At 41.1% G+C, this 12,509-nt stretch overlaps 2 protein-coding genes across 2 annotated transcripts in view; one reads left to right on the top strand and one right to left on the bottom strand.

The window, feature by feature from the left end:
- LOC119400563 (uncharacterized) overlaps nt 1-12,509 on the top strand; it is a 273,061-nt gene that overhangs the window by 186,596 nt on the left and 73,956 nt on the right. The gene's annotated exons all lie outside the window — the stretch shown is intronic.
- Nucleotides 1-12,509, bottom strand: part of LOC119400590 (ER degradation-enhancing alpha-mannosidase-like protein 3) — a 110,390-nt gene that overhangs the window by 81,854 nt on the left and 16,027 nt on the right. The window contains exon 5 of the mRNA XM_037667655.2: nt 1,280-1,392. Within this exon, the coding sequence (XP_037523583.1) occupies nt 1,280-1,392 (113 nt within the window). The remainder of the gene's footprint in view (nt 1-1,279; nt 1,393-12,509) is intronic.

Below are 12,509 nucleotides of genomic sequence, written 5' to 3'. Positions count from 1 at the left end.
TGAACAACCCAGTGTCTCGCAGGAAGACCATCAAAATTTGTTGCATTAAATTCGCGTTGTCCCAAGACCCTGCAGCGCCTTCCTTTGGGTGGCGAACAAAACCGGAGAGCGCACGACCTCAAGAGAAGAAAATCAAAATGATGCTTGGCAGTGGCACGTGAAGCCACGGCTCACGTTCCCTGTGGGCATCAATTATGGTCACTAAAATAAAAGTTCATTTGGGTCTAGTTGGTACATATTCCCGAGGCTAAAATTATAACACAAACGCACTTCTTTGTCTTTTTTACTTCTTCTTTACTACTTTGTCCCTCCACCCATCTAAATATGATTTTATGTCTGCGTATCTAATGCATTATCATCCTTGTTACACGTTTTGGTTTAGAGTTATTGTGTGTGCATGTGCGATAAAGTTGCCTTGGGCTTATATACGTACCGGCGTATGGAAGAATAAAGCGGTCGTTTGTCAGTGCTTGTGTCGTACATTTCTTTTCTTCGTGGGTGTCTTGTGCGTTTGCACTGTAATTTTAGCCTCAGGATTTTGGTCACGGTGTAAGATATATACTGTGATTCTGGTTCAGCCGTCTCGTTTCTTCCCTGCTGTGGCAGAAGTCTACAAGAGGCAAAGCGTTCCCGCTAGCTCACGCCACCACAAGCCACAGGACACTCTTGTTTTTCCCTGGCCGACTGGCCACGAGTGGCGCAGTGCTAAAACTTCAAAATGGAAAACTAGCGTGGGTTGCCAGCGATACAACGCAAACGCAGCGCGGGCAATGATGCAGCATGGCCCGCGTCTCGCATAATTTTAATTTCGCTATGTGTGGCGTCGTGTGTGTTTCACCTAATGCCACATGCGTTTGTATTCTGCCATTAGCATCCTGGAAAACGAATAATGCATGGTGTAATTGTCTAAGGCAGCACGCTGCGGAGCGAGGGGTCGCAGGTTCAAATCTCCGATTGCGCACTTTGGAATTTTTTCTTCTGAATTATTTTTATTTGTGGCTTTTATTTATATATAAATACATATACGGGACATGGCGGCGACGGCAAGAATCCACCGCAAGTGTCCATATAATTGCTCTCGCAATAATAATGGATGGCTTAACCCATGGGAATGAGTTGCAGCCAGCTCAAACATTCCAATAGCTAAACTAAGTGAAAAATTTAATTAAAGGAGTCAAATTAACAGAGGCTTACTACAGAGGGCTCATGCTTTTTTTAGTTATACAAATAACATGCAAAGGGGCAACTTTCTATGACTTATTTACAATGAATTGCTTACCCAACCATTCTGATGTTGGTTTCAAATACGGATACAACAATGTCGCTGTCAAAGCTGACATCCCGGATTACAAGTTTAACGGCCCTTTCAAATTCCTCCATGTCACCTAAAAGCTGAAAGAGAAAATAAGGCATGTATAATAAATATTACAAATAGTTTATGGCACTATACATGTACAAACTGGAAACGAAAAATGCGGCATTTCATCCTTTTTTTTTTCAAGAATAATTTCATTTTTATAGCTTTTGTATTAACACTAAGTGCCAGTTTAAAATTTAGTCACATAGGTTATATTTATCACATATAAGCACAATCTATTTCCTGCAAGATTTCTGACACACAACTTTAAGCCCGCAAGGAAAATGTTAAAAAGTTTACAGCAGGCCTCTCTTAACACGCAGTTATCGAAACAAGAAAGTTGCAAGAAGAATGATGCATGAACTTTTCATGATCTTGCCAAGTTCATGTACAGAGAGAACTCGTGTATTAGCAGATGGTTCTTTTAACAATTGGTCTAGCACAGAGATTACATGTGGGTAGCCTACATGACAAACATGCATCTATGTGTTGACATGATAAAAGGCCCCAATGCTGAACTACGTGCACCCTTCTCTAATTAGTGTTGGCTTGGTCCTTTACATCTTGTTGATATTCAACCTATAATTTTGTACCAATTTCGCAAAGCACAGTGTAATGCCAATAACCTGACAAAAGTGCAAGCGTTCGTATATCTAGGTCATTTACTGACAGGGGGAGCCTACTTATGAAAGTGAAATTCCCCAAAGATTAAGGATTGGCTGGAGAGCATATGGCAGGCATTCCCAAATCCTGATAAGCAACTTACTGCTGTCCTTAAAGCAAAAAGTGCACAATCATCATATACTGCCAATACAAGCATATGGAGCTAAAACTTGAAGGATAACAAAGAAACTAGAGCAAATGTTGAGGACCACACAGAATACAATGGAGCAGAAAATGATAGGTATAACCGGAAGAGATCGGAAGGCAGCAGAATGAATGAGAGAACACGGGCTGCTGATTTTTAGTTGACATTAAGTGCAAACAAAAAAATTGAGCCGGCCACATAATGCGCGAGACAGACAACCAGTGGTCAGTAAGGGTGACAGAATGAATACCAAGGAATCAAAAACACAGTCGAGGGTGGCAGCATGTTAGGTGGGGTGATAAAACAGAGACGTTCGCAGGAATAGAATGGAATCAGCTTGTGCGGATAGGGTATTGGAGATCATTGGGAAAGGCCTTCATCCTGTAGTGGACATAAAATGGGCTGAAGATGATGATGATGAATCTAATGAATGTACTTTGCAACTACTGCGGTACTGTCTTATGTTTCTGGCATAAAATGCACCTCTAGTGTTCACACATCCATTTATACTTCTTTAACGTTTAGTGGTGTACAAACTTATGCTCCCATCACGAAGTGGAGCTTAGGTTAATAGTTTTAACCTATTCATTTATATTTTGTTAATTATTGATGTCAAAATAACAATTTCAAATCCTTGTAATGGTGGACCTCTTAAGTAATTACCCTTGCACTGTCTTATGTTACCAGGGTATAGAAATTTCTAATGTATAAGATTGGCTATTTTCCATTGTCCAGTATCTATTACAGTAGAATACCATTGGAGTTATATTATCCAATACCACTAAACTGCATGTGGAGGTGTGTACCTTCATCAGACAAGCATGCCTTTTGTCCTCACTCCTTCCTTGAACTTTAAAACAAATTAACTGCTCAAACAATCAATAAATCAAAAACTTAGTGTCAACTTCAAGGATGGGCTATACTACTAGTACACAAACAACCAGGTGGGTAACTTGAGCAGGAGCTCTAAAAAGAGCCCTTTTATTTCACTGAAACTAGTATTTAGCAATGAACTATTCCGATATAATTACAACCTTACCTTAACAGATAACACCATTTTAACAATTTTTCTTTGTGCTATCTATAAACATAACAAGAGGGCACCACATTTAAAAAAAGAGTTGTGCATTGTGTGTGTGTGTGCCTTCTTTCTCGTGTCCCCTTCTTTTGCTGGCTTTTCTTCAAGTAACATGAAACAACTGGCTCAGATATCCACTCTTCTTAAAAAAGAGATAGAGAGAGAGGAAAAAAAAAAGGATTTTAGGTACCTGAATGTGGCAATGTTATTAGATGACTTGTTTCCTTAAACTCCTATCCTCCGTCTTTTCACTTGTGCAGGTTGATAGCTGTTAACCCCTTAAGTGCCGATTAAATTACAAGAAATTGTTCCAAAATTGCCTATTTTTTTTATGATGTGAAATGCTTCAGTAACATGTTCAAAACAGGAAAAAAACTTCCAAAAACATTTTACGGCTTATAAAAATGCTTTATTCATCATATTTCACACCGTCATGTAATACCCAGGCCCGTAGCCAGGAATCTTTTTTTGGGAGGGCCCACTTGCTGAAGGCCTTGAAAAACACATATTTTCATTATTTATTTTCAGTAAAACACCCCCTCCATCAGAATTTCGGGAGGAGGGGGCCCTGGCTGCGGGCTTGGTAATATCCCGTACCTGGGGCATTTGACGGATGTTCCGAAAGAAATTTCTGCAACTCCAGAAAGTATGGGTTCCATTTGACTTCTAGTGGACAAAATGTACTATTCCTCAATAGTTCAATACAAACTACATAAGGCTACCATCCTTGTGGTAGCGTTCAAAGCACGGCACTGCACCATGTTCGTTTATAATGCATGGGAGACACAAGGCGCACACTTCGCCGTTTAATGTGCAGATTCTCATTCAATAAAAGTGCCAATCACGGAACCCGTGCTGCCATCTATGTTTTAAATAGGAAAACACCATTTGATGAGCTGGGCTCGTCAAAAGCCTCTTCAGGCATTGCTGAAGAGCCATGACGAGCACAGCTCATCATAAGCAAAAAAGTGATAATTTATCATGACGAGCTCAGCTCGTCATAAGCAGTTAAGGGGTTAACTGACTTGATCAATTGATTTTAAATATGTGCCTCCATGTAGTCTGTGTTCTTTTCTTTTAGTCTTTTTTTTCTTTCAAGTGACTCCAAATGTGCTGAAACATGTATTTATGCTTGCTTCTTCCGCAATAAATATCAGTTGAACAGTGCTTGTGTTTATCTATTCTTCAGTCTCTTCCATGTTTTGATGTCCACTGCCATATCCAATCAGGAGGAAGTGAATTGAAGCCGTTCAAGCGATGGTGAAAAACTATAAATAAAAGAGGGAATGCAACACTGTTGCCACAGCATCCTTCTGGACGCTACTGGCAGCGAAATGTCCAGCACACAAGATAGGTCACTCCTATGTTTTAAGCATTCCTAAACATCATGACCTATGATCTCCTGTGCCCTTAAGAGTACTGACACAAAATTTTGAAGGCGAGATAACCTGTGCGATAAATTTGTGTGGACACACAATCATCATCTACAAGATATCAATGCATTATATTTATTTATTTATTTATTTATTTATTTATTTATTTACAAGTACCTTACAGGCCTCGCCGAGGCATTGTGTAAGGGGGGCGATACAAAGTAAGAACAAAGTAAGAACAAATTGGGTTAACATCGAGTCAGTAGGAACAATGCAGAACAACATCAACAACAGCAAAAAATGTCCAAGTACAAAAACTAGTCATATGTATGTCACATGAGTAGGAAAGTTTGAAACACATACAAGAAATTCAACAGTGTGTTGGACAGATCGAATAATGCGTAGTGAAACAGACTACGCAGTTTACCGGTACTAGTTGGGATAACAAACAAGACTTAACGCAATAGTATAACTTTGATGATGAAAAAAAATAATAATAACGGGGGAGATGCATGAATCATGGGAGCAAATGAACCAGCTAAGCATTATCAGTGAAATGGTTGATGAGATGCTCGCGAAATTTATCGTGATTACGCTGAAGGGCGATGCTGTTTGGAAGATCATTCCACAGTCATATGGCACGTGGGAGTGACGAGTAGTTAAAAGCATTAGTGGTGTCGTAGACACGGGTGTAGCTGAAGTCATTGTGTAATCTGTGTGATAAGTGAGAGGAACGTTGTAATTGTGCTAGCGGTGATCGAGTGGCAGTGACATATTTATGAAAGAGAGACAAAAGCGCAATGTCATGACGTGTTGTTAACGGATGGAGTGAAAGTTCGAGCTTTAGCTGGGTTACACTGGACAAGTTGTTATAATTCCGCGTGATAAAGCGACAAGCCCTGTTCTGAATAGCTTCTAACTTCTGTATTAAATATTTTTGATGAGGTGACCAAATGGATGATGCGTACTCTAACTGGGGTCGGACAAATGTTTGGTATGCCTGTTTACGTACGTGAGGAGTAGTGGAATGTAGGTTGCGACGAAGATACCCCAATGATCTAGAAGCATTCGCAGAAATGGTAGTTATATGGTCGACCCATGAAAGATTTTGTGTGAGGTGAACGCCTAGATATTTATACCATGTGGTTCTAGCCAATGTGTTGTTATTGATGTTGTAAGGAAAGAGCGAACGAACTGATCTACGGGTAAATGACATAATTTTACATTTTGAAATGTTAAGAGTCATTAGCCATGATTTACACCAGTTGTTAATGCGATCTAGGTCACTCTGGAGGGATTGATGATATTTAAAATCAATTTTAAAGTGCATGTCATGCCACAGAACGCGAAACATGCCTTTGCTTTTCATGTGAACAACCAACCGCCACCTGCATCACGAGTTTGTGCTGGCTGCCACGATCCTAGTGAAGGCGCAGACTTGTACGGGAGTACAAAGGCTGATGTCCTTGCCTCGGCAGTGCACTTGGGGGGGGGGGGGGGGGTCACGGATATTTACAATGTCTCAGAGGGGATTATAGCAGCACCCAGGAAGCCTTCGTTGAAAAGAGTTCTCAACGCGGTGCTCATGCGCACGCGATTTTGTGTGCTCACGTAGCCAGCTACGTTTACTTGAAGACCACTCTGGGTCCTGCCTCACACGGCACTCTCTGAAACCAAAACTGGGACTGGCCACTATAAAACCACCTAAAAATAATTAACAGTCGTGCGCTCGAGCAAATGAGCTTTCCAGCCGTGATAAGTGGGTCGTTAGCTGCTTATTGCAACAGAAGAAACAAGATGCAAAATTTTTGGGTTGGTGCTCCTTTAACATTCTATCTAATGACTTTACAAATGCAGGCTTTCGATGCACACCTTGCTTTAGACACTGGATGGCAATGTCACTATTCTGTGGCAGTTTATTATTCCATGAAGCCAGTGGTTCAGGTAGTATACAAGGAAGGTAAACTAAAGGCTTTGTTCAAAATTTGGTGGTGGATGTGAAACTGCTTCACGTGGTGTAGTTGTGTTGCCTAGAAGTGGGCTTCACTGCATATAGAAGTTACCTTTAATACACATAAAATCGTTTTATTTATTTTGGAGTTCTCAAATCAACAATGCCAAGTAATGCCTTTTACTAAAGATGTGGAATGTACCCATTATGAAAAAATACCTCCTCATGAATCCTTTACAACCAAAATGCCTAATCAAGAGTATAATACAAATATACAGCTATCAGCAATAAGGTGTTGCCCCTGTCAGTATGCCTGAGTAGCATTACCATTTTTTTTTTATTTTTTGTATTGTACTTGAAACTGGCCTGTCATGCTTACACAGAACAATGCTTCCCCTGTTCTGCTCATAACTGTGCCCCATTTTAGAATGAACATGGCCTCTTTCAAAATTACACAGGTCTCTGAGGTGATAACAATGACATAGTGATATTGCTCTTTGCAACGAGATGGTGCCACCACCTTAGCAGCGATTGTTTTTGCTTCTTCTGAAGGTACTGATTCGCTGTGATGTCTCAAGAACTAACATACAAAGGCCTTCGTTTTTAAAGTACGTTCATACAAATAATTACAACACATCTTGAGACTTCAAGAAGACAAAAGAAACAGTATAGGCAGCCTTGAGCAAGATTGTAGATACACTGCAGCATGTACAACGTTCACCGATTGAAACATGACATAAAAACTTTTAGTATAATGACTGGTGTGGGCAACTGCTTAAGATAACCGCATCATATTGTTACAAATCTAGCTGTTACTGGTCACGTTAGCTCTGATATAATTGTTCAAGTCTAATTACACCGATATCATGCAAAATAAAGACAGTGAAAAAGAAAGTATGTGCATTCCTTAACCCTGTATTGTTGCATTGCAATCTGTGAGGACTGAACATGTACACTGAAACCTCACCCCACCATGGTGGTCTAGTGGTTATGGCGCTTGACTGCTGACCCAGTCGCGAGATCGAATCCCGGCCGCGGCGGCTGCATTTTCGATGGAGGCGAAAATGTTTGAGGCTCGTGTGCTTAGATTTAGGTGCACGTTAAAGAACCCCAGGTGGTCGAAATTTCCGGAGCCCTCCGCTACGGTGTCTCTCATAATCATATTGTGGTTTTGGGACGTTAAACCCCAGATATTATTATTATTACATTTGACATGAAAATAACTTTGCTACATCCAAAAATTTGTTATAAGCGTACATTCAAACCACTGTAGCTATTACCAAGGCTATTCTTCATTTACTTCATTATAACCGATAATTCGTTATATCCGTGTTCGGTATATCGAGGTTTGAGTGTATAAATATTAGAGGAACGCTTGTGCTTGGCACGGACATTCACCAAATATTTATACATGTTCATTTTATGTGTTCAAAAGGTGCTGCAGGGTCACATTTAAATTAAAACTGAATTCAATTAATACTTTCCCACATCCACCTGTAACAGCTCTTAACATAATGAAAGCAGTTTCAAATGTGAGTCACTTGGCTGCCAGTCCCTTGCCGTACTACAGTGAACAAGAAAGTGGGCAATGTGGAGCGAGTACAGCATGCAACCATTAGGATGCTTCTTAAAAAACAGGAAAAAAAAAGTCAGTTTCATTGCGTGGGTGAAGCAATGAATGTGATAGCCACAAAATGGAATGTTATACGAAGTAAGGCTATCAGATAACTCTTTTATCATCCAACCCGGAGCGAAGCTACCATCATGCTATCACTTCGTCACAAACCAAGCGGTGAGAGCAGCACATACAAAGCTAAGCGCCGTCTGGTGATTCTGTAAAGATAAAGCGCCCCTGCCCAGTTGGAGTGTGCTGGAGCAACGCAGCTGCCCCTCCGGACTTCGCATTCTAAAGTTAATGTGTATTCCGACTTTCCTGTTTGCCTAAGCATATGCTTGTGCATTGTGAGACTATTATGATAAATGTTACTATTCATACTTTGTTATTATGTAACTGGAAATTTTGTAATGAAAGAAGGGGAATGGTTTGAGGGGCTTGTTTCTTTATTAGACACAACCTAGTGAAGCCAAAGAAAGCATAGGGGACATTATTTGTAGTTTTAACTTTAGTATAGTAATTTAACATAAACGGGAATGAATTAAAGTGGATGAAAATACACCTTTGCTGTCAGTAGGGCTCGAACCCACAATCTGTGAATTAACCAGTCCAATGCTCCACCAATTCAGCTAAAATGGCAGGAGTTCCTCCGTCCACTTTGTTGGGTATTTCAGTGTGTGCGATCCTGGGAGTGTTAGCCTGCACCGCTCGTAGACAAGGCAGCGAGTGTGGAACACTCTTTTTTTTTCCAGATGGCGTCACATAGCAAGTTTTCTTGTGATGAGCTGGCAGCTGACCAATAAGTCTGTTGGCTACATACGGAAATATCATATTTGTAATTTTAAAAACAGCCACACAGAAAGGGTGCTGAAATATGAGCAATTAATTTCATATATTTTTGTTTAGACACTGCACTTGCAGATTTAGGTGTAAAAACACCTAAATGCATCAACTGCACCCTTTTTCCCTAAGATCATTTAGTATATCAACCTAGTCTTCGTTACCTTCAGCAAGCACCTTAGCGTACAACCTTCACTTATTTGCCTCGCTACAATCTGCATAATGGGCCACACTGAAAATACTATTGGCTTTCAGAATGTGCTTTAATACTGAAAATGTGCATACTTACATGGTTCTATACACTTACGAGTGCGCTACATGAGAGTAAATCAAAGCAGAAATATCTTGAGAGGATGCACATTTCAAAAGTACTACAAACACATCCCTTCTGTAATAAGCAACAATGTCACATCATGCCACTCATGTACATTACTTATTTTATTGCAGGAATGTATTGCCCTTATTTGACGAACTTCAGTCAACTGATAGTATCAAAGATGCTGGTTAATCGTGTCTGGTAGTTCACAGCTATAAGGAGCATGTTTTCCAGCTGGCCAATCACTGTATGTACTAATGATCATATTCCTGAATTTTGGCATCAAAGCTGTTTTTTTTCCCTGTATGATGATTGAACCCTCAACTAATCTCACAGCAAGCTGCAATGGCACATGTTTGGCTTTTTTTTTTGTCAAGACAGCCATTGCACCTTGTGCTCTGACCTTGCTTTGTGTCTCTTTGCCATGGAGCGATATGCAAGTTACGTGTCTGCTGTTAACCCTTTGCGGTCCGTTGTCAGCCCCTGCCCGACAACGCAACACGGCTGCAGTGGTCCGTGGTCGGGCACTGTTGGACAAGTTCTTTTGCGGTTGATTCACGCATGCGTTTTCTCACTACATTACGCGCCATCTGTAAAAGTGTAAGTACACTTCTTTTACTTGAGCTTTGAGTCTTTTACTTTCGGACCAGAATGGACAGAAGGTGTGAAAGGATTTCAGACCGAAAGGGTTAAAAGCTATTGAGCATGTGCTCAAGCAGGCACGAAAAAGACACTGTCCTGCACAGTTTTTCTAATGGTTACATTAGATAAATTGTCTCAAAACAGGGCATACAAAGCGAGAACCCACGGCAACAAGGAGAGGTGTGCGAATAAGCACCGTTGCATCGTCTACGGTTTACCTAAAACTGCGCCCACACAATATCTACTTCATTTTATGTAGTGCAGGGCTCACTGAAACATTGATGCTATGAGTAGTAGGCACAGTGAACAGAGTGGGTATGAGAGTATGTGACCCACTGGCCGTGCGTGACGTATGACTCTTGTGTTGCAGTGAAGCCCATCTCCTCTGCAGGTCACAGCTCAGAGGCCCACAGTACTGTGGACTAGCTTTTGTGCTGGCAGCAACGAAGATGGAGCACTCCATTTATTATGTATTTATCAACATCGCTATATGTCAATACCATGCGGCTCCTAAGGGCTCTTGTTTCATCAGGTTTATGGTGAAATCTAGAACTGGCATTGGCACATAGTACCTATAGTCGGGTACAACTTTAGAAAAAAGCGGCATTTGCACCTCAAAGGCGGATGCACACGCGCTTCCACCAATGGGCGCGCGCTCTAGACTGACGTCACGAGCCGGACGGCCGGTGCCTCCGCTCAAGGAGAAGAAGCGGGACTATTTCTTTGCCGTGGAGGCAATCGGCTGCCGCGCTTCGGTCATATGGGCGGGGCCTCTCCTTTTTTCTAAAGTTGTACCCGACTATAGTGCGGTCCGCTACTTCAAATTATCTGGTCAAATTTACATGAGAAAATATGAGACCACAGAAATTTTATGAATGGTGCAGGATATTGATTTAACTGAGTTCAAATTATCATGACTCCTTAGCATTGTTTGGACCAGGGCCGGCCATGTAATACACAGGACAGATGGACAGCTCATGGGTGGTCAGTTAAAGCAATGGAATGGTTACCAAGGGATAGCGAACTCAGCCGAGGATGGCAATGAATTAGAATGACGAAATTATAAAATTCGCAGGCATAAAATGGAATCAGCTGGCACAAGATGGGGCAAATGGGAGATTTATGGGAGACGCCTTCATCCTGCAGTGGATATAAAATAGGCTGACAGTTATGATGCTGACTGCACCATTCTGCAGAATCAGATACGCCTTATTTTCTTGTAAGGTATAAAGCACTATTCCAAGTCGGCATTTGCTAAGTAGTTTAACTACTATTTCCGAGATATTTCAAAGGCTCAACAAAAGCAAAGTCAAGGTCCATGTATGTTTGATGATGCTGATGGTCTTTATTAGCACAATAGCCAAGTGTGGCCAAGGGCACCATGACAGTGTTGAGTTATCGATGACCAATGGTATACAATAAAAACAACATAGTTGTAGAAAGCCCACAAATCAATCACTTCACCAGTGCATAAACACACACACACACACACACACACACACACACACACACACACACACACACACACACACACACACACACACACACACACACACACACACACACACACACACATTATTAAAGGTACGACAATGACAAGCGGGATTATCTATAGGTATAAAATGCATCTCAATGTGATCATAATACATATAACAATCAGGGTGTATGTATTATGTATGTAGCACTAACCTCATTTGGCTCTCGATCCCAAGGGCTTAGAAGCAAGTGCTTTATTAAAATTTACTGCGCCAGCAGCCACCTTTCTGAAGAGGCTGTGAGTGATAGGTAGCCTGGGTATATGCCATGCAGAGAACGAACATTCTTTAAAAATTCCAAAACTAATTGGTTATTAAAAAAACAAATAAACATCCATGACTGTAACGGAACATGCCATAGGAATGGTAAAAAAAAATGCCTTTTTAAAATGAAAGTGTCTTACGCCAGGGTCCACTAAGATCCATAACAGGAATGATGCCAGTAAAAGGGCACTAGGTTAGGTCACCAAGAATAGTCAGAAAAAAAGCTTTGGCCAAGCCACCTGATGGAGAAGTCGAACCTCCGACTCCACAGCTCTTGAGCACACAAGCCGAATGCACTGACCATTAGCCATGAATGCGAACAAGTTTCTTGGCGTGAACACATTAGCAGTGATGCTACCGAGGACTTCTGATTTGGAGCAATTTTTGGAGCAGCATAATTTCCGTTTTGGAGCACTTTGGAGCAGCAAAATTTTCATCTTGGAGCACTTTGGAGCAGATAATTTTGCATCTGGGAGCACTCTGGAGCAGCGAATTTTACATCCTGGAGTGCACTACAGAAGCATATTGCAATAACATTCAAGCACCGGAATATTACTATGGGGCTCTTATGAAGGCTAGAAATATTTCGATTCATTGCAAATCTCATGGAAAAAATCATCTCAGGAGAACTCCATACTTCACTCGCTAATGAAAAAATAAGGGCTCATGCAGTTGAGTGTTCTGAATTAACCTCTTCGGCGATTATTTTCGACACTAGCAAATAAACAGA

The sequence above is a fragment of the Rhipicephalus sanguineus genome, chromosome 1 (genome assembly GCF_013339695.2).
Source record: "Rhipicephalus sanguineus isolate Rsan-2018 chromosome 1, BIME_Rsan_1.4, whole genome shotgun sequence".
NCBI classification, from domain to species: Eukaryota; Metazoa; Arthropoda; class Arachnida; order Ixodida; family Ixodidae; genus Rhipicephalus; species Rhipicephalus sanguineus.
Note: the sequence above shows the minus strand (reverse complement) of the source record. Positions and strands in the feature narration are given on the sequence as shown.